This window comes from Mycteria americana, chromosome 6, assembly GCF_035582795.1.
Source record: "Mycteria americana isolate JAX WOST 10 ecotype Jacksonville Zoo and Gardens chromosome 6, USCA_MyAme_1.0, whole genome shotgun sequence".
NCBI classification, from domain to species: Eukaryota; Metazoa; Chordata; class Aves; order Ciconiiformes; family Ciconiidae; genus Mycteria; species Mycteria americana.
In genome coordinates, this window is record NC_134370.1 from 8,292,311 (window position 1) to 8,314,439 (window position 22,129).

The window sequence follows — 22,129 nt, forward strand, 5'->3', positions numbered from 1 at the left end:
CTGCCTTTCAGTCATTCCTCATCCCTGGGCCAGAAGTAGGAAGGTTTCCAAGGTTTGACCTGATGGCTCCATTCGGGAGAGCAATCTTATCTTGGGTTAATAACTCTGCGGTGACAACGGGTAGGCAGGAAAAGACAGGGCGGTCTTTTGTGTCACCCTAAAAAACTAGGAAAATGTGCCAGTGTGGAACAAGGGCTATAAATATGTGCACAGCTCTTTCACAATTTGCTGATCTGCATATGTAAGATAAAATGTAAAACCTTTATTCTAGAGCATGTAGATTTACTGGTCCTTAACGTATAGTCCAAATATGCTACACATACCCACTGGAACGGTTTAGCTGCTACTGGATTGCAGTTCTGTCTTGTAAAAAAAGACAGTTCTTCAACATTAAAACAGTGTCATGAGATGAACATAGCTGGAACTTTCCAAAACATGTAATTTAGCCTTTTTAAGGAAGTTGTTTTTAATTCTGTCATGTATTAATGTTTTGGGCTTTCTCACAAGATTCGCAGAAGTATGTTATATTAAGGGAAAGGTCTGGTATGAACCACAGTTGTTCAGCCAGCCGTCAGTCACATTACAGGGAAAAATGAACACTTCTTTGGTGTTTGACCCCTCCAACATTGTACTGTCCCTACTAATGAGCTGAACGTTTTTGCTGATTTGTTACATGTAGCAAATATAGAAGCAATGAAACCCATCTGTGTAATTTATTTATTGATTTGGATTCAAATCCAAGTGTGTTCTAAGTAGCTTTTGCCTGTGTGCATGTGTGAGAAAGAGAGAGAGAATAGCTCATCAGCAATGAAAAAGTCTTAAACTTACCTGAAATATTTATGAATAATAGAAAATACCCTGAATCTCCTTGTGTGCGAGCCAGCAGCCATTGCGGAAATGGTGACGGTTTCTGTTGATTAAGGGCCCCTGGTCTGAGCCCTATATTTGTGGTAAGATCACAAGATCATTTTTTAGGGATGTCTCCTGATAATCTTTCTAGTTTAAAGAAAAAAAGCAAGGAAGGCTGGAAAGCTGCAATAAAACAAAGCGAACTCAAACACACTTTATGTCCCCTGCTTAGTGCTGAAAAAGTACATCGTGATGGTAGTTCTGTGGGTCCCATCAGCTTGCCAATTTCTGTAAAACAATTTTAATTTGGGGGGAGTCATGTTTTCTACTCTGAGCTTTTCAAAACACCGCTGATTCCAAGTCACCTGTTAAAAATCTGTTTTCCTTTAAGCCACACAAGGGCCTATCTCTTCTTTCAGACGCAAAGTAACCTTGTGAAGGAATTGTTATTAAACAGTTGGTTTCAGCCTGTTTAAGTTTCTTTTTTACACCTCCAGCCGCTGTGGATGTTTGGTCCGGGATCCCAGGGTTGTACAAAGCCTTCCACCCAAACAGTCCCGCCTGCGGGAGCGGGACAGCAACTCCTTCCCCACTTTATTATGAATGAAGGAGGGAGGTTTATGTGAGCCAAGTTTCTGGAGGGGTGAAGGCCTGCATGTACCTCCCAAACTTTCCAATCACACAGCCGCTTTCTGGCCGGGAAGTGCAAAGGCAGAGCTGCTGAACTGTGCTCCCTGCTCTGCAGAGACCCTCTGGTTCTTCTTTCCAACAGTCTGGTGCCAAACCTTACGTGATCCAAATGAAGGAAGGGGAGAAAAAGATCCAAAAAGCTGGGAGAACAAATTAAACCATAGACCATATATTACACTCAGCAAATGGAGTAATGGTCTGATTTAACCAAGACGGGGTTCCCCCAGAAACCCTTCATTCTTGATGAACTGAACATTAACAACCTGACCAGGTCTGAGATAAGTCAAAGACTTTTTCTCCATTCTGCAGCTTTTTTTTTTTTTTTCCCCTGGCTGAGTGCTGGTGGCAACAGATTAACAGGTCACCGGACTGGGTCTGAGAATTGCTGCCAATTACCTCGTCTCTGCTTGTTGCACTACAGTCTAATGGCATCATTTAACATGCACTTCTCTCCCAACACCCCAGCTGGTGACACCCAATAAAAAGCGTGATTGATAGATAAGTCTGCCTGGGTACATCCAGGGGGGGAGCGGGGCTCATCATTTCGGAGATGAATGTCCTGTCCCCTTCTTTTTAGCTTCTTCCCCATCCAGACAGCGTGCCCAGGAGCCTGCAAAGACTGCTGGCTGCGGGGGGGCCAAGCCCTCCGGCCATCCAGCCAGCTCAGCGGGGAGAGAGCGGAGAAGCGGGGCCGAGCCCGCCCGGGGAAAGCGGCCCCGACCCGGCGCCTCCCTCCCGCCCCGGCTGCGAGCCGCTGAGTTTGAGCTTCTGCCGTTCCCCCTCAGACAGCAATTACGGCGAGAAACATCTGAATCAACACAGCATCATTTACTTAAAGAATTGACAGCCCTTCCACTAGAACTGGTTTAAATTAGTCGACGCCACATTCTTTTCCTCCTGTGTGTTTTGTTTTCTGCCTTTTTTTTTCTCTTTTAAATAGGAATATATAATTGCAGTAATTCACCCAGCTGAATGCGAAACAGCTCAGTGGGGGAGCGGGGGAGAGAAAGAAGCCGAGGGCACGGCCGGAGGGGCTGGGCGAGCGAGGTGCGCACCGCGGGGGAGCCGCAGCCCGGCGCATCCCGCCGCCCCGCTCCCCACCTTCCGCGGGAGGCTGCGGAGGGCTCCGCAGGTGCGGAGGGCGCCGGCCTCTCCCGGGACAGGGCGGCGGGGCGGTCGCCGTGCGCCTGCGGCCCAGGCCGCCATCCCCCGGGTGAAGGCTGGCCGCGGGAGCGCCGGGAGGGCGGCCGGGTCCCGGCTCCCTCCGCACCGGCGCATCCCCGGCCGGGCAGGAGCCGGGAGGACGGCCGGGTCCCGGCCCGGCTGCGGCCGGGCTTGGCAGTGCTTCCTAGCCCTGGCTTCCTCGGAAGGACCTACCTTCCGGACATGTGCAGATGGAAAAGCGGGGACATTAAAATCAAATTACATACATGTATAAAGACAGAGCCCTTCGCTGGCAGCAGGAATGATTAAACGAAGCAGCTCGGGAAACCTCTTGTATGAATATTTCATGTTAAATGATGCGATCCCCCCGAAGGTACAAGAGCCTTCCTTAATTAAACTGGTGTAAACGTTGCCTTTTACTCATTTTTCATTTAAGTCACGGGGACGAGCGGGGAAACTGCCCGAGTTCTACCCTTATACCCGAAAAAGAAGAAGCGGCCCCGTTCCGCGGGAGGGGGGACTGGGAGAGGGCTGCAGGTCCCGCAGCGCTGGGCGCATCAACGGGCGCAGGGACAGGGAGCCCACGGGCGCATCCACGGGGCCGGGCGCAGGGACGGGGAGCCCGGGGAGATGCGGGAGCCGATGGCCGGGATGGGCGAAGCTCTCGGGAGGGCGGAGGGCATCGGCCGAGGAGAGGGACCGGCTCTGCTCCGGCATCTGCCGGCCCCGCGTCCTGCCGCCGCGTTTCTCCATCCTTTCCCCACGTCTCCCCGCGGTCCCCCCAGCAAGGGGGGGGACGACGGAGAGTTGGCGGCCGCTGTCCCTCCCCCGTTTGCTGCCGCCCAGCTCAGGGGCATCCCCCGCCCATCTTTTACCCCCGTGTCAAGGGCGGAAAAGGCACCAGAAAGGCTTTTCCCGGCAGAGCTGCCCCCAAGCTGCGCTTCTGCCCACCGACGGCCGAGGCCGGGGAGGGTCGTTTCGGGGGGCTGCGCCCCTCTTCCGGCAGCTGCGGGGCGGCGGGGGCGGCTGGCGGGTCCGTGGCGGGGCACCCGGGGCTGAGCCGCCGGGAAACTTTGATCTGCAGCTGCAGCGGTTTCCATGGCAATGCGCGGGGTGGCAGCGGGAGGGTGGTCCCCGCCACGGAGGACACGGCTGCCCACCCCGGGCAGCCCCCCGCTTCCCTTCCCGCCCTCCCCAGCCCGGGACCGGGTCCCTGGGCAAAAGAAACGGCCAGCGGGGAGAGGAAAGAGGCCCCCAGCCGTGGGGCCGCCCTGCCTTCCCTCCCTGCCCTGCCTGCCCTGCCCTCCCTGCCCTCCCTGCCCGCCCTGCCCGCCGCCGGGCGCCGGTGCTCGGCGCTGCACAGGCAGAACCGCTCCCGCCGCCCGGCCAGGACTCCCCGCTTTGCTTCGGGGGTCGCCTTGGTTTGTCAGGGGAAACGGACAGAACAGATCGACCCCAACGTCTTAGGACTTTGCCACAATGGTGGAAAGAAAGCGGATTTCCGAAAGCCCTTGACTCTCCCAAAGGAAAATAGGCGTGAATCTCCCAGCCGGTCCGACGCTGAACTCACGACCCTTCCCCGTGCTCCCTGTGGCAGTGTCCCTGCCACACTTCCATTCAGTCCCGCACTGCGACCTTGGCTTCGCCTTCCGCACATGACATTTCCCTCTCTTCCTTCCTTCTTGCCTTCCTTCCTTCCTTCTTCTTTCTTGCTCATCCTTTCTTTCTTTTCTTTCTTTTTTCCTTCTATCTTTTTCTTTCTGTTTTCTTTCTCTCTTTCTTGTTTCTTTCCTTCTTTCTTTCTTTCTTTCTCTCTCTGTCTCTTTTCTTTTTTCCCTCTCTCTCTCTTTCTCATTCTTTCGCTCTTTATTTCCTTTTCTCTTTCTTCTTCTCTCTCTTTCTTCCTTACAGATTTTAGTCAATGCTTTAGAGAGGATCTGGCTTCCTATTATTTTGCATTCCCCGGGAATTAAAATAAAATAACGTTATTCTTACGAAAAGACCTTTTCACGTTTGATTTGAACAGCCGTTACTCTTCCAAATCCCGTCTTCCTCCTTCGTCTCTTTGTCGTCACCCTGAGCAAGGACACTCGGCATCCCGCGGGGATGCAGGTACGGGTCGGGCTCACAGACCGCTTCAAAACGGCAACGTATTTGCCGGGACAGGGAGGGTGACACCGGAGATAACTCTCTGAAAAAGGCTGTATAATCATATTTGGATCCTAAACATCCCGTCACGGCAAACGTCTCCTCTCGACATACATATGCCAAATAAAATAGCCCTGATCGTGTGGATTATAAATGAGATCACAGAAGAGTTTATCTGGGAATATCTCACTCTCGCAACCCACAAGAACGCCCTTTCTTCCCTGCCTCTGATACCAACTCGCTGATCTAAAGATAAAAAAGCAGCCGGGGCTGTATTTCTCCGGCCCTGTGGAGAAAGTCAGGACTTCGCGCTTTCTGTGAACACAGCGAAACCACAAAAAGGTTGTTCAAATACTGATAAAGCGAAGAGTGAAACCCACAAAAACACGGGAATTCGGCAGCTTCTTACTATTTAGGGGCTTGGATCAGCTGCTGCTTCCAGAGGTTCGGGACTTGACAGATGAGTTTCCACATCTTATCTGAGTTTGTTTGGGGCCAGGTCACAGACACTCATTCAGGCAACACTTTCACTCGGGGACTGAAATTGTTTTGAATTCCTCCTGCTTTGTTTTTTTAAACTTTTTAAATAAAACCCACAATTATATTGGGGGGGGGGGGGGGGAAGCCGGTGAAGTCGAGCATCGCTGCTCTCTTGGGCTGTTCCTTTCCTGCCTGGGAATCGCTGAGACTTTCCAGAGCTCCGTGTGTCAGACGGGGGAGAGCGGAGCGGGGAAAGAGGGGGCCACCAGTTTGTCCTCTCCTTGCCAGGAAAAGCCCCCCCCCCCCCCTCCCCCCCGCTTCTGAAAAGGTAATCCCGAGCAAGAGGCTGGCTACCACCGTGGTTTCCTGGAGGGGCTGCGGGGCGGCTTTCTGCCCCCCCTTCAGGTCCCCAGAGAGTGCTTTCAGGCAATGCGGGAGGCAGGGAGACCCCTCCGCTCCCACTTTACAGCCAGGTTGTAAACGCCTCGCGGAGGTTTACTCACGCTCAAGCGGTTAATTAAGAAAACATTAAGGGTCCAGCTTAAACCAAGAAAAGCCAGGCGGCTCCGGGCTGGGTCCCTGCTTGCCACACGGCGGCTGCGAGCCCCCTCCCCGCCCGGAGCCGCCGTCCCTCCGTCCCCTCCCGAGGCTGGGACCGCCCGAGTGCTCGATCTCCGCCTGCGAGCCCTTCTCGTCCTGCTCGCCTCTTAGGGGGCTGCTGCTTCCCCTCTCCTTCCCTTCCAGGGGGGATCGGCACCCAGAGCCCAAAGCCTGCCCCGCTCCCTCCCTCACCCCCCCTCGGACCGAACCCAGCCGGGACTCGGGGGTTTTTTGGAGCACCCTCCGCAGAATGGCTAAGAAAACAGCCACCGGCGGGAGGGTGTCATCGGATCTGGGTGGAGAGCATCGCGGGGGGGTGTGGGGTGATGTCCCCGCCTCTGCCCGGCCGGTCCCCACCACCCCGAGCAGAGGACCAGGGCGTTTCTACCTGTCCGGGAAAACGGGCCGGGTTTCCTCCCAACTCCCAGGGATGGTGCAACCTTGCGGCGAGAGGACTGTGTGCCTGAGAGCTCCTTGGCTTCCCCAGCTCCTACCTCTGCCTGCTCCTCATTCTTTAACTGCCCCAGGGAAAAAAAAAAAAAAACCTGTCAGTTTTTCTGTCTGCCCAGCCTTAGGGAAGGAAGAAGGTTTAGGACGGGGGAGGCGACGTGCGGAGCATCGGTGGAAAAGCGTGGACTTTGTTTTAAGACATCAAAAAGTAAAGACAGAAAAGGATGGACACTACCTTCCAACACACTTTAGTTAGCTGGTGACAAAAACTCCGGGCATGCACTGAATGTATAATTACCCCCAACTGAAAATTCCCTATCTAATTTGATATTTGGTGCTCAGCAGAAGCTAGCCTTCGTAAATAATATACAAAGTAAGAAACCTAATCCAGCAGGCTAAAATGTTTAATTCATCATTATGCGAGCTAATTGGAAGGTGATTATATGGTAATTGCTCATTAGTGGTGTATATTTATCGCTGTACCTTATGTCAAGGCCATGGGAATTGTGTAGAGTCTGTTCTCTCATTTCAAGGATCAGTTTCAGAAGCAGGAGCAAAGCGGGCGAGATCAAGTTCTTCCTGACGTCAGGTCCAGCCGTGGGCGATGGAGAGCGGGTCTATAAATGCTCGCCCGGAGCCCCCGCAGCATCCAGGGCTCCAGCCGGGCCGTGCGGGGGAGAAGGGGCTCCCGAGGCAGACGGGCCGAGCGGCGGGGAGGAGGAGGAGGACGAGAAGGAGGAGGCAGAGCAGGCAGAGCCCGCTTTGCCCGCTCCCGGGCCGGGGAAGCCACCTGCGAGGCGGGCCGAGCCCCGGCGGGGGAGCGGTGCCCGCAGCAGCCCCCCGCCCCGCGCCTTGCGGAGAACTGGGGCGGCCCCGGCCCCCCCGGGAAGAGGGGCCCGAGGGGGCTACCGGCGGGGTTCGCTCAGCGCCGACGGGTCGCCTTCCCTGCAACAGGCGCTAATGGCAAAAGGCCGGTTAAAAGCGAGCCGGGGAAGGTGATTAATGGCCCTTTCGCTTTCAAGCGTGGACCACGGCCTGGGCTTTCCCGGCTGAGAGAGTGTCCCACCAGGAGAAGGGATGGCGAGGAGAGAGGTTACGGCTCGGGGTCAGGAGGTTCTCTAAACTCCCGCGTCCCCCTCGCAGCGGGACCCTTTGGAGAAGTAAATCAATTGCTGTATTAGCTCCGAGCAGTTATGAACCGCTGACGGACACGGGAGCAGGGGCTGGGAGAATCCTGTTTGTCAGGGAATCCGGGCTGGCCGGGGCTGCTTTGCCTATTTCCTACGAGGCAGGCAGATAGGCAGCGTGTTAATGAGGGGGGAACCGCTAATTTCCGCCAAGACCTCCGGAGTAACAGCGCGATCCATCAAAGGGGGGGGGGAGGTCAATAAACGGCGTTTTGAAACACAACGAAGCGAGGACTCCGAAGGCCTCTGGCCTCAGCCCGCTCGAGGGGCAAAGAGAGGGGTGCGTGGGTGCGTGGGTGCGTGTCTGCGCCGGCGCGGGGGGTGCAAATCGCACGCCGCGGCAGCCTGCGGGAAGTGGCCACGGAGGGGGGGGGGGCAGCCGCCGGCTTCCTTCGAGGGGAAAGGGTTAAAAACCCAGGGCCGGAGGGGCCGGATCCTGGACGTCGAGCCGAGCCGGGAAGGGGCTGCGCGGAGCCGGCAGAGCTGCGGCGGGGTCAGGATCCGGCCCCCTCCGCCTCTTGCCCCGCCGTCGGCGGGGACGGGGCGGCCGCAGGGCGGGCAGCGCCGGGCGGGGGGGGGCGCGGGCGGGAGCCCCCGCTCCGCGCGGCCGCGGCTGGCGGCGACGGGCCCGCGACGGGCCGCGGGGCGAGGCGGGGGGCGGGCGACCGGCCCATCGGCGGAGCGAAGCGATGGCGGAGGGCGGCGGCGCAAAACCAGCCCGTCCCTTTCGCGGTCACTCGCCGGCGCCCGTGCCCAGGGGAGCGCGCACCGCTCCGCGCCGGCGGGCCGCCTCCGCGCAGCGCTGCCGGCCGGGCGGGGCGGGGGGGTCTCGGCTGGGCCTGCAGCCCCCTGCCCGGCCCGTGGGTCCGCCCGGCCAAACCCCCGCGAGGCGCGGAGAGCAGCGGGCTTTCCGCGGGGCCGGCCGGCCTCCGGGCGGGCAGCAGGCCGCCGCAGCCGGCACCGACATTTCCTTCGAAAGAGCGGTAAAAATCCGCCCGAATCTGCAGCTCGCCACCCGAAATACACCCTCCCTCCCCCACCCCTCTCAGTTATTTAATATAAAGTGTATTTTTAAACACCCGCTCGGATAGCATCTCGCCAATATTTATATTTCCACGTTGCCTGGCATCCACTGTCCCACATTAGACTCTGCCTCTCTCTCCCTCTCTCTAATCCTGCCACTTTAAATAGATGAATTAATAAAGCAAATGAGGGTCTAATAAGCTGACTGTCCTGCCTATTGAGGCAGGGGGAGAGAGACTAGAAAGTGCGCCAAATTTGTTTGCAGTGGATCAAGGCTAGCCGCCTTTGCTTCACTTTCTTTATCTTAATTCCGACTTGAAAAGATATAATTATCTAGTTTGAACAGAGCTGCTATCAAATCCTTCTCTAGGCAAGGCAGGGGAGAGCTGGAGTGGATTGCAGTGTTCTGAGCCGCTTGGTGCAGCCGGAGATAGGGAGTAATGAAGTTGTGGAGTCCTGAGATACAAAGGGCATTAACCTCATTAGCATGAAACCTTTTCTTCTAACCATTGTGGGACCCTTTCAGACTCCTAATCCCCCCTATTTTCAAAGCTTGGTTTGTAATAAAGCTTTTAGGGTTTTTTTTCAAAGCTAATGGCATTCTCTGAAGATTTTATTGCTGTTACGCTACATAGGACGCTTAATTTTTTTCCCTCTCTCCCTCTCTTCCCTCACGGTTTAAAAAAAAAAAAGGAGGGGGGGAAGTATATGGTTCCTGCAGAAATAAGCCTTTTATCAAGATGGGAAACAATTTCTCGAAAGGCCCAAGTCTGCTGTTCAGCCGCCATCCGTTTAACGTTCGCCCGTTCGCATGGGTTTGAAGTGGAGGGCAAGCCAAGCTGGGCGAGTTCAGGTGAACTGTGCGCCCTGCTTGGTGCCACCACCTGCACCCTGGGCTGGCCGGGGGAGAAGGCAGCGAGGAGGTTACCTGGGGAATGGCTCTACTAAATCATTAGCCTGGGTTTCAATGGAAGGGACTGCATTGCGACGTGCGTCCTAACCCTGCCTGGGCCTCTCTCATATTTGTAGCCCTAGTGAATGGAAAGTCACCGGGATTGTATAAGGAGCAATGATTAAAAAAAAAAAAAAATCGGATTTTAAAAAAAAAGAAATAAATTTACATAGTACCCGATAGAGCCAACACGTGCACAGAATGCCTAATCTTAACTTTTCAAGGCAGGATGTTTAACAAAGCTCGTATTTTCGCGATGCATTGTAACTTCGCCTTATCACAGTGTAAAGGGTAGTCAGATTGTCCTAAATTATGTCCAACTAGCCCCCCTGGATCCACGGATTAAGAGATTAAAGGAGACCACTGGGCAATGCCTCCTCTTTCCCCTTCATATTCCTGGTATGATAATTGCCTAAACTGATTTGCACTTTCACAAAAGCTTGCAGGATTCTTTGTAGCTCGAACAGAGCAGACGAGGTTTCTCTATCAATGGAAATAAAACTGATTAATGCAGTCTATCAGGCTAAGGGGCAAATGAAGCATGAAAAAACAACTGTGTACCCCCAGAAAACCAGCTAGTTTCCTCAAGGACCTAGAGCAACTTTTTTTTTTTGGTTGTTTTTTTTTTTTTTCCACGTCTTTAAGGTCAGTTTTACCCTGTGCCCAGGATCGTTCCCTTAGAGCGGAGGGGAGAGCAGCAGCTGGGGCGCAGTGCCTGCCTCCCAGGACCTGCTTCTCACTGCAACGACCTGGCGAGGGGCTTTAAAAGATGGGGGGAAAAGGGGGAAATTAAAAAAAGAGCGAGAAAAAGTCCTCTCCCGCTAAATAAAATACATATTTTTGCCAAGGAAAGCCCTTCTCCCTCTCAGCGGAGCGCGGCTGCTGCGGACCGGGTTCACCCTCCCGTTGGCACTTCAGCTCCTAAGCAGGGCAAGGGCTGGGTTTGTTGTTGTTGGGGTGGTTTGTTGGTTTTTTTTTTTAAAGGTATTTATTTACAGCAAGTGGGTCTCTGCGGCTTATTTTTAGAGGTCTATTTACCCGCCAGTGAATCCATGAAGAAAACGCGCCGCCGGCCGCAGGAATGCGCGGCTGCGACCGCAGGGCTGGGGCAGCTAAAAACGGGGGGGGAGCTACTGGTTTCCGAGCAATTTGGGGGGCAGGGGAAAATATCTTGCTTAAAAATTGAGGGCATATTGATAAATCTTTATTGACAAAATATTGACAATGACATACTTCTTGGAAGTATATAGTGTGTTAGAATTCTAACAAATTAAACACAAAACACAAAAATATTTACATTCTGGTATAGAAGACATGAAGGAAACATTTGTCACTTTTTTTTTAGTAGCTCTATGATCTCGGAATATTATAAGGTCAGTGCTTGAAAATTGCCCCAATGGAAATGGCCATTAGAAAAAAAAAATAATAAAAAAAAAAAGTCAATCCGCGATTTTAAGTCCCTTTTCTCTGGATCCTCCCGGCCTGGGAGTGTCCCCACCGCCAAACCTGGTCGCTGGGTCTGCGCTTTATTAATCTGAAAAAATCATCATCATCCGGTTTTGCAATGGGGATACAATTGGGGAGGGGGGGAATAATTTGATTTGATTTCTTTTTTTTTTGGCAGCAAAAGTTATGACCAGCCCCAACCTCCCCCCCGCTTCCCCTCCCGTCCCTCCCCTGCCCCACCGTGTTTGTCCATCCGGAAGGAACACTATGCTTTGTTACTGCTACTTCATTCAGCTTTCACAAACACTTTGACGCCAGAAGTTATCATAAAATGTTTACAGACTGCACATTTCTCGTAAAATAAAATTAAAAAGCACACAGAACCTGTCTTAGAGGGAAAAAAATTACAATTAATTTCTGTCTTTAGGAACCGGGGTAATTTTTTTCCATTTTTTTCTTTTTTTTTCCTTTTTTTTTTTTTTTTTTTTTGCCCAGACGGCTTTTCACATGCAATTCAAGTTTCTGAAACAGGTGTGAGTTTTGGCTGCTTATGGAAATTTCTCTTTTAAAGACGGAAAAAACTGTGAAGTGCAAAATGTCCTGTAAGGTGGTAATTTTTCTGGTTTGGTTGGGGTCTTTTTTGTTTCGGGTTTTTTTTTTTTCTTTTTAAGATTTTTTTTTTCAAGATTTTTTTTTTTTAATTTTTTGACGTTATGTTTTTAAAAGTGGACTGCGAGAAACGGAATACCTGTCAATCACCTCGTCCCGGTGTTTTGGCTCTGATTGACAGATCGCCCTTGCCAGAGCGGTGCCGGCAGTGCCACAGTTCGGACCTCTCGCGGTCTCGCCCTCGCTCGCTCCCAGCTGCCCTCCCAGGCGGGAATCGCGTTTTTGATGAAGATCTCCGTGTCCCTTCCCCGCACCGCCACGCCGGGGTAGGTGTGAGCCTTTAACACTTTCTGTTGGTGGGGTGCCTGGCTTTGAAAAGTCCAAAAAGCGCCAGTTTTTAATCGTCCGACGTGACGTCGATTTCCTCTGGACTGGCTTGTTTGGTGGCGATTCTCCACCGGTTAATGTGATGAGTCCCTTTTTTCTTCTGTTGTGAGTCCGAACCTTCCTCTTCCAACTTTTGCCGCTTGAACTTTGTCCGTCTGTTCTGAAACCATACTTTTACCTGCGGGAGGAAAGGCACCGGCCGTTAGTCCGCCGCCTGCCCGGACGCCGGGGCCGCCTGCCGCCCGCTGCCCTGGACGTGCCGAGGGGCTCCGGGCTCTCTTTGCTCCGTGCCCTGCCTGCACCACGCCCTGCCTGCACCGCGTGCGGCGTGCACTGCCTGCCTCGCGCCCTGCCTGCCCCGCGCCCTGCCTGCACCGCTACCCAGCCTGGAGGCGGAGGAGCGGGGCCGGGGCCCGTGTGCCGCCTAAACCTCTCCGGGAAAGGCACAGGCACGCTGGCCCACGCCCACCAGGCACCTCCAGAGGACCCACGCGTGCAGGAGTGGGCAGCCGCAGCGGTGCGTCTGCGCGGGTCCGCTCCCGCAGCCGCGCAGCCGGGTGCGCGGGGAGGGCAGCGCCGCAGGCGGGAGGCACCGGCTGCGCACCTGGCGCAGGGGCGCGGACCTTCCGCGCACGAGTAGCCCCGCGCAATGCCCGCGCGTGGCGCCAGGCACCCCACGCGGGGAAAACAACGCGTGGCTGCGCGGCGGTGGGCTGCCGTCGGGGCAGCCCCCGGGGCGGCTCTAGGTGCCCGCGCCCGCCGAGGTGTTCCGCGGTCTCCAGCACCGGGAAAGGCATCCGCGGCTGCGGCGGGGGAGGCCGGGCCGGCTGCGGGAGCCCCCCGGCCGGCACCCTCAGGCCCAGGCCGGCCTGGCCGGCAGGGCGAGGCAGGGAGCGGGGCGAAGCAGAGCGAGGGCCTCGTCCCTCCTAACGGGGCGGCGGGACGGGGCCGGGGGGCGGCGGAGCGAGATCTTTTGCTCTTGGAAAAGACACTAAAATGAAAGAAAAAAGGCCGAAATGAAAAACGTCCGGCGCTCCCCGCAGCCTCTCCCTGGGACGCGCCGTCCAGGAGCGATCGTAGCGAGGCGAAACCTGCAAGTGCTGCCGTAAATACCCCTCTGAATTTGTACAGCGCCGAATAGATCTGACTTAACCATCCAGCAGCTGACTTCAGTGCTTTAATGACAGATAATATTGATCTGGGAGCTATCTCCAGGGCTGGCCACACTCCTTGTAGCGGCCAAAGGTAAACATTTTTTTTTTTTTAAAGCAGTTTAAACTCTGGTTCTGTCTGAAAGTGCCTGATAAAGGCCCCAGCAAGGGGGGAAAGGGGAACTGGAGCATTTTAATAAGCTGGTTTAACCCGCTTCGCTGCCTCTTCAGAACAGAGACCTGCCTGGCCGGACACACATCTCTGCTGCATTTTCATATTCTCCAAAAGTCCCCCATTAAAAAGCTGAGCGGGGAACAAGGGGTGAGTTTAATTTGCTTTTAGTTTGCTAATTGAAGGGGAGGACGGTTCATTTCTGCACGCTGATCTCCCAAAAGGGAGCTCATTTGTAGGGGACTGGGGGTTTGACATCCGGACAAAAGACCCCAACCAGCTTCGGAATCAAGCAGCACAAAGACCACCTTAAATACAGCTTTCCAGTGGAAATAAGCCTGTGACCGGTCCCTTGTTCGGAGAACCTCATAAAAGTGGCGATCCCTTTTTATTGTTTTGTTAGGGAGACATTTTAAAACAAAAGCTCCAACCTCTTTATTGCTTCCCCCACGAAAAGGAGTTAAAAAAAAAAAAAAAAGTGTTACAACTTAATCCTCCCAGAGAACGCTGTGTTTACTGGGAACTTTGAACTAGGCTGCGGCTGGGTATTTTGGCTTTTTCTCTCTTTTTTTTTTTTTTTTTTTTTTTAAGTACAGTGCCACATACTGTAGCAGAGACAATCCCCATCTGGAGCCCTCTCTCCACGAGTCTCCTGGAAGGGCACAAAACAAAAGCCCGACACAACAACAACAACAACAACCAACAACAACAACCCCCCAAACCCCAGCCTTTCTTCCGGCGAGGAGAAAACCGCGTGAAAAACGCCCTCGCAGCGGGCCCGCCGGCCGTGGGTCCCCGCCGTCGGGGGGGAGCCCGCGCCCACCCCCGCTCCCCCGCCGCCGCTCCCCGCCGGCTCCGCGCCGCCCCACGGGTGTCCAGCCTCGGTCCCCGCCGAGACCCTCTCCCCGGGACAACCGGAGCAGAAACGTCGCTAATCGTCCCTCCAGACAGAGGACCGAAGGAGTCTCCGGTGCGGTTCTGGCCCGCAGCCAGCCAGCGGGGGGGCGGGGGGATTCCTTGGCCTTCGTAATTTCTCCGCTTTTCGTTTTCATCTTCGTGCCCTCCTGAACCGGCTCCTCACAGCCCCGCTGCCGGTGCAAAACCATCCGAGAAACCGTATTTCTGCCGTGGGCTCCGCAGGGGGCTTCTCCCTCCGCCTTGGGTTTTGGGGGCTTTTTCCCCTCACATTCCTCTACTTCCGAGGGTCACCCCAGTCCCGCAGAAGAACGGCCAGGACCGCCTTTCCTTTGCAGATCGCGGATCTCGCCACTGCCCTTCCCGCTCGGGCCGGGGCTCCGACCGGGGCTCTGCGGGCAGAGCCGAACCGTGCCCCCGGCCCCGCCGCTTCCCAGGCCGGCCGCGGCCCCGCGACCCCGGCGCAGGCGATGGCTCTCACGAAGGGGAGAGGATTTTATAACACCCAGGCGAGGGGCAACCCCTCACTCCGCCCCACCGGCTCGGGGCTGGAGGCCTGCATACCCCCACAGTTCGCCCGTATTTTCTCCGGGCCGGCCGGCTGGGTTCTCCCCAGGAGATCCCAGTACTTTCGCTTTCCCAGCTGCCCGCTCCCTGCTTCCCCCTTACCTGAGTTTCCGTGAGGCTGAGGCTATGTGCCAGCTGCTTTCTCTCTGCTCCTACTACATAATGGTTCTTCTCAAAGGCATGTTCCAGTCTCAGTAATTGGGATGGGGAGAAAGCTGTACGGATCCGTTTGGGTTTCCTGGCCAGTGCGTTGTGCAATAGGAAGCTCTCCGGGCTGGTTTCATTCCCTGGGCGACAGGGTAAAGCAAGAGATTAGCCAAACACCTTCCCCAAACGCACTCAGAGGACTTCTTAGCCCAAGAATTTTTATCTCCCACCATTACCCGCAGGAGAAATCTGACTGTAGTTTCTTTTTTATTTTCAGCGCCTTCTTTTAAATTAAATTTTCCTTCCATAAATAGGTGGCGGGAATGAGCAGGGGAAGGAGAGGACTGGGCGAAAATCAAATACTAAAACACAACCAAGGGAGCACTACAGGGGAAAAAAAAAAAAAAAAAAAAAAGCCAAAGCATTGCCCAGAACCCGGCTGCGGTGTCTTCATCCCGCAGCTGCCCCCCTTCCTTCCCCTCGCCCACCGGCAGCTTCACATCTTCCCTTGTTTGTTTGGTATTTACACCCTCCCGGCGCGGCCGGCGGGGCAGCGGCGCTCGGTGCCGCCCCGGTCGAGCCCCCGCCTCCGGGAGCCGGCGGCCCGCTCCGCCGGCCGCTCCCCGCTTCCCTCGCCCAACGCTCCAGCCGGGGACTTTCTCCTCCCGCTCCCCTTCGTTTTGCCGGTGTGCTTCCCGGAGCGGGGGCTCCGGCCGCTGCCGTGCCCCTGCCCGCTGCCTGCTGCCTGCTGCCCGCGGCCCCGGCGGCGGCGGGAACCGGCGGGGAAATAAAGAAACAAACTTCGGGAGGCCACGGGACGGCCATCCCAGCCGGCCTGCTGCGGAGCGGGGGCGGGGGGGGGGTCAGCCGGGGCTTTTTGGTGGGTCTCTCCCTCCGGGTTGGCCCTGTGCCGCTTCTCCGGGTCGGTCCTTCCAAGGTAGGAAAGCCACCGAGGGTCTCTCTCCGTAAGTGCGTTAAAAATCGTTGGAGGAGGAGGGTGTGTTGGAAATCAGGCTGTGGCTCAACACCAGGACATTTCCGCCTTTCATCTACCGCTCTTTACCAATCGCCTGATGACTGCGACAAATAATTTGGTGAGCGAAACCTGTAATTTTATTCTGAGAGGGTAATAATCCATTTTGTATCTCTGTCCGCCTGGCTCCGGAGAGAGCCACCTCCTTTTCCAACCCGAGTGCAACGGCTCGGCTGCAGAAGGCCGGGGAAATGGATAAGGCAGGTGGTTTGTTTTCGTTCGGAATTAATAAATAAAAATACCGAAAAGAAAAAAAAAAAAGGCAGATGGCTGCCTCCGAACGGAGGTTGATTTTTTTCTTTTTGGTGTATAACGAAAGAGGCAGGAGCTGGACCCATTACGGGAGAAATCGGCTCACCCTTCGGAGAAGACGCTGCCGGTTGCAAAGGGTTAAACAAAGGGGATTTTATTGATTGTGCGCCATTGGATTTGGTTATTTTCCTTCAGCCGGTTATGAATCGCTTGGCAGCTGGGAGCCTTTCCTGCCCGTGCGGACGGCATCGCCCTCTCTGCCCCGGCCCTGGCTCCCCTCCGCAGCCCATCTCCCTGCGCTGCTCCGGCGCTGGGATTATTATTTTGTTTCCTTTCTGCTTTCTCTGGGGTTCGTTTCATTTTTCCCCCGTCCTCGCTAACAAGGGGAAAGGCCGGATTTGAGGCGGCGGCTCCCCGCGGCCCCGGCAGCCCGGCCCCGGCAGCCCGGCCCCGGCAGCCCGGCGGGCACCGCTGCCTTCTCGGCGGAGCCTAAACCCCGCGACCCCCTCTGCGGGGCGGCTTCCTTCGGGGGCTCCTCCGTAGCTTTTAACCCACTGGAACAAAAGATGTCCACCTTTCTCCCCCTGCTTTTAATCGGGGCGAGAAAGCCGCAGAAGTCCCAGCCTGCCTCGCCTTCCCGCCTGCCCCCCTCCTCCCGGGGAAACCAAAACAAACCGGGAAAAGAAGCAAAGCAAAACCCAGCCCAAGCCCCTCGGCTCTGACAGCTCCTCTAGCCTGGCGGCGGGGGAGGCAGGCACAAAAGACCCTCGGCCCCGCCGAGCCGAGCCCGCGGCTCCGGGCAGCGCCCGCCCGCCCGCGGTCCCCCCGCATCGGCGCCGCGGGGAGCGGCCGGGGGCCGCCGGAGGATGGAGGGGTGGATGGGAGGGAGAAGAAAAGTTGCACGTACCTTGGAACCTGTGACCCAGATACCGGTAGCGGTGTATTAGCCAGGGGTAGAAGGTGGAGGGGTCCCTTTGCTGCGAGGCGAAGAGCGGGTGCGTGGAGTGCGAAGCAGGCAGCGGGTGGGCGGCCAGGGCGTGGGGAGGGGGCACGGGATGGACCGGCACGGCCGGGTTAGGCGGGTGGGAGACGGCCTCTGCAAAGACCAAGTCCGGGTTGGAGTAGACCCCCCTGCCAGTGGAGTGGAAGCTGTTGAGAAAAGGGTTCATCGGGCTGGAATTGGCATAGCTGAGCGCCGCCGGCCGGATAGGATCCTCGGAGCGAGACGCGGGCAAGGGGCTGTCTTTGGCCACCAGCGACTCGATGGTGAAACACCGCTTGGGTGTGGGCTGAAACATGCTGCCGCGGCGAGAGTCCCCGACCAAATCTCTGCCTGGCTCTCTCTGGTGCGCGGGAGGCGATCCGGGGAAGTTTGCAGCAGGGAGTGACTTGAGGAGGGATAGATACACACATAAATAGACAGGGGCTGGAGGAAAAGGAGGCAGCGGCAGCCAGCGGTACCCAAAAGGGAGACACACACACGCACCACGCACGCACACACACACACACACACAAAAGTTGCTGGGAGAAGTTTCCCTCCTGCAAGGAAAAGGCGGTCGCCCCCCCCTCCCTCCCTAAGTCCAAAGACAATCCATGGATGTGATCGGCCCCTTCACAAGTTGTGCAAACGATTTGTTAGTTCATGAGCCTAATTAGTGCTGGGATCACATAAACAGCTTCCTCTGAAGCCTGGTAAATGGCTTGATGATTGGTCGCTATTACTCGCCTTGAGGTTGAAGGGGGAGACTCTTTAAAGTGCGTCAGAGGGGAGGCGAGCGCCGGGCAGCGCCATCGGGAGGGATGGAGCCGCGGCGCGGCGCGGATCGGAGTGCGGCGGGAGCGCGCCCGCCAGCGCGGGGGGAGCGCGGACCCCGCCAGCCCCGCCCGCGCCGCCACCGCCCCCGCGCAGCGCCGCGCCCGGCCCCGCTCCGCTCCGCGCCTCTCCGCGCCGCTCCGCCGCCGCGCTGCCCTCCCTCCCCTGCCGCCGCCCGGCGACCAAGGTAGGGGGACGGGGACGGGGGACGCGGACGGGGGGGGCTCAGCGGGGGCGCAGGGGGCGGGGGGCGCCGCATCTCCTCGCGGGGGGCGGGGGGGAGAGTTGGGGCTGCCCCGCCAGCGTGACACCCCTCTCCCCGCCACCTCTCGGGGGCTCTCAGCCCGGCGAGGTTACCTTGATCAGCCCCGGGGCGTCCGGGAGAGGTGCCCCGCTTGGGAAAGGTTTCGTCCCGGTGAGAGAACGGGTCGCCCTCCTCCTCCTCCTCCTCCTCCTCCTCCGAACTTATTTATTCCCCCCTCCGCTGCTTCGCACGCCCCGCACCGCGCGGTGCGGAAAACAAAGCGGAGGGCAGCGGCATTATGCAGAGCTGGGACACGCCGGGCTCTCGCAGACGGGACAGGGGAGCAAGTCTCCGGTTCCAGCCTTGTCCGTATTTTCGCGATTACCTTTGGGTCCGGGGATGATTTTAGGGCTGAGTTCTCCTCTTCCCATTGGCTGGGGCTGCAGAATAATTATGATCACATCCTAATACTCTTGGCTGGTGCTTACTGTTTATTGGTAGTTAAGGATCTATTATCTATTCATCAGCCTCCCATTTTTGCCAATTACATTCTTCTAAAGTGAAGTACCAGCAGGTATTTTGCACATTTACAATTAATGATAAAAAATCTGGCGTACTTTAAATCTATTACGCCGCTGTGTAATTTATCTTAAAGATGCGGAATTGCTAATGTAAATTAATGTTTCTGTTGAACCGAGGGATGGGGGGAGTCTTAAACCCAGTCTAGCGTTTCTTTCCTTCGTTCCCGGACTTTGTTTTCTATTTTCTTTCCACTTTATACACAAAGAATCCGTTACTCCGCTGCATTAAAATACGCTAAAAAATCGCTGTCTAAACGGTCCTCGCTTCTTTCCAGTAAAGGGCGAGCCGGACTCTTCGCCTTCCCCGCTCTCTCCTCACAGCGCCTGTTTGCAGCTAGCCGATGTTTTGAACCCAACACCACACCGCCGGACTGAACCGAAGGGCCAAGCAGTGCTGGGCACGCAGGGATGCCGCTGTCCCTGCGCCTTTGTCTGGGGACGCATTTTCCTTTGTGTGCCCCGCGCTGCCGGCACTTCGTGGAGGGAGAAGTTCACTTGCCGTATGAAATGTAAATCTGTTCTCCAGGCGGTGGGCGGCTGTACGTATAGACATCCATACCCGCACGTGCATACGACTGCAGAGACAAAGTGAGAGAGATGCTTGTACGGAAGGCGCCTCGGCGTAACTCAAGTCTCCCGACAGATTTTGCAGCGAGGTGCCATTCGCCCAGGTCTCACCCGCCTGGGAAAACCTCTCCTGCCCGCAGACACCCGGGCAGACTCCGGCCCCGCTGGGCTGAGCTTGCTGCGGAGGGGAGAAAAGGATTTCCCTCCAGCCCCACTCGTGCCCCTCGTGAATCGCTACTATTTTAACTTTTTAAGTCCCCTCGCCCCTTTTCCGGGCGACCTTTTTCCCCCCGACCGGCGGTAACGCTCTTCTCGCAGAGATCTGGGGTTACTGACAGGAGCGAGGCTGAGAAAGTGCCCTGAATACGACGGGTGTTTGATGTGCTGATTTCGACTGGGGTCTTGGCTCCTGAGCACTGAAAAGGGAAAAAAGGGAAACTTCTCCTTAGGAAGAGCCGTGTTCTGCATCTGCGTATTTACACTTCCCCGGGACTGCAGAATGAATCTGAATTGGAAAAAAACCTTCAGCTCCTTTTTTCCTTTTTTTTTTTTTCTCCAGACATCCTGACATAATCGTAGGGCTCCTTTGAAAACTGCATCAAGTAATTCAGCAGTTGTGGAGGGAGGAATTATACCCGTGTGAAAAAACCGTCACACACGCAGAGCGGGGATAACTCTCCAAAACGCTCGATAAATTTCCCTCGACCCTCTTTACCGCCGAGGAAATATCCTCTAGCCTAAAATCCCTTCCCGAAGGGGGGTCCCGTTGCTCTGGGGCTCAGCGGAGGAGGCTGCAGCTGCAGCGGGGACCTCTCCCCCGCCAAGGCCGATTTCGCCCGGGGAAGCGGCTGATCTCGGCCGCAGCAACCTGGAGGTCCCCGCGCCGCACCCAGCCCTGCCCGCTCTCCGTGCCCACATGCAGACATATACATATCTACGTGTATACGTGTTTCTGCGTGGATCCACGCAGGCAGAGAAACCGCCAAGCAGAGTCCGGGGAGCGCCGGCTCTCTCTGGGTTTGGTCACGGAGAACACGGGCCGGGGACAGGCAGAACAAACACCAAGGGGGCTCTGGATGGGATTCCCCAGGATTTTCCGCTTCCCCCTCAATTGCTGTGTCACTCTCCCACTCCTCGCCGTGGCCGTTTCTCGTGGGTGCCTTCCGCGCAGCCCACGGCCCGTGCGGAGCCGGTGGCCGGCGCTGCCCCGGCCGGGGCCACTGCGCTCCAGCCCGGGCTGCTCCGGGAGCTTCTCCCGAAGCTCCTCTCTTGAACTTTTCCTACCCAGCGCCCTGACAGGCTGCTCCCTCTGTCCTCTTGGCGTCTACAAGGAGAAAAATCTGGCAGGGGCTCCCTTCCCAGCAATCCCCGATCTGCTCCGAGCGCACTTAGAGGCAGCCTCTCTCGGAGGGAGGGGTGCGCTACATTCGCAGTCAAATTACATGGCTGGCCTCAAAGCACTAGCTTCGGGTTTCCAAACTAATACTCATCTTTTAAAAGCCGAGCCAAGAAGAAAATGCGAGGAAGGCCTCAGATGCGGGAGACCTCGGGGTAAGACGGTTGTTTACGGGCTGATCCAGGCTGAACTTTCGCGGGTGGGGGGATGGCGGTGAGGGAAGTTTTAGCCTCCCTTTAACTTTCTGTTCCAGGCGGGATCCGTCTCCCCCTTCTCTCTCCGGTCCCAGGGATCCGTGCCCATAGCAGGGAGGAGAGGTGGCCCAAGCAGGTCGTGACTGGAGGGGGGCTGCGTGAGTTAAAGGAGCGGGTGAAATGCCTAATTTAATTCGTCTCTGGACGTCCTAAATCCCCGTCACTATGTTTAAGCGTGCTGCGAGCCCTTCACAAAAGGGCAATACGCGGCGGAAGAGACGGGAGCCCGGGCCGCGCAGCGCAGCCCGACGCGGAGCCGAGCCGAGTCGAGCCGGGCTCCCCGGAGCCGAGACGGGCTGCGGGGCTCCGGGAGCGCCCGGGGTCCTGCCCCGCCGGGGTGCCCCGGGGGCCTCCGCCGAGCAGGTGGATTTCGTCCGAGTGGTTGTCGCTGCCGGCCCTGGCTCCCCCGAGCGCCCGCAGTCCCGCGTGAACAGGGCCTCGCTCTCCACGCAGCCAGCGCTCCCGAGTGGGGCGGACACACGGCGTGCTTTCCACGGGCCTCCCCATAGAGGAGACCAGCCCTGAAATCCTCACAGTCCTGTCTGGGCCTTGCAAAGCCGGGCCAGCGCTGGTGCCAGCCGTCTCACCGGCGGGCGGGGGCTGCAGCGGCCGCGGGGGACCGGGAAACGGCCTCACTGCCCGGGTTCCCTCCCGCCGGCCCCGGGGAACAGCAATCCGAGAACGTCGCTTTAGTTTTTTCTTTTCGACGCTAATTGAGAGCATCCTCCCCCCCGCGCTCCCGAGCCCCCCACCTGGCCGCGCACCCCCGGCCGGCTGCCGCCCGGCTGCCTGCGCTCGGCGCTGCACAAGCCCGGCCCGGCGCTCGCCAGCCGCGGGCAGCCCCGGCTTTATTTCGCACATCTATTTTCGTCTCGGGAAGGTCGGACTTGCGGTTCCGAAATGACGTTAGTAACGCAGGACAGCAAGAAAAAAGAGCAAATCCCCGGGTTTACACACGAAGCCGTAATCTGCACCCAGCCGTGCCAGACTCCGGGTCATTTTAAATGTCAACACGTGCGGAGGAAGCGGGAGAAAATACCGGAGCTTGCGTG

The 22,129-nt window shown here is 56.8% G+C and overlaps 1 protein-coding gene across 1 annotated transcript; it reads right to left on the reverse strand.

The window, feature by feature from the left end:
* Positions 1 to 11,712: 11,712 nt before the first annotated feature.
* EMX2 (empty spiracles homeobox 2) lies at positions 11,713 to 18,815 on the reverse strand. The gene is made up of 4 exons (XM_075504045.1): positions 18,393 to 18,815; positions 17,130 to 17,610; positions 14,893 to 15,077; positions 11,713 to 12,163 (listed from the first exon to the last, which is right to left on the reverse strand). The coding sequence occupies exons 2-4, from the start codon at positions 17,518 to 17,520 to the stop codon at positions 11,996 to 11,998; spliced, it is 744 nt and encodes a 247-aa protein (XP_075360160.1). The 5' UTR covers positions 17,521 to 17,610; positions 18,393 to 18,815; the 3' UTR covers positions 11,713 to 11,995.
* Positions 18,816 to 22,129: the final 3,314 nt, after the last annotated feature.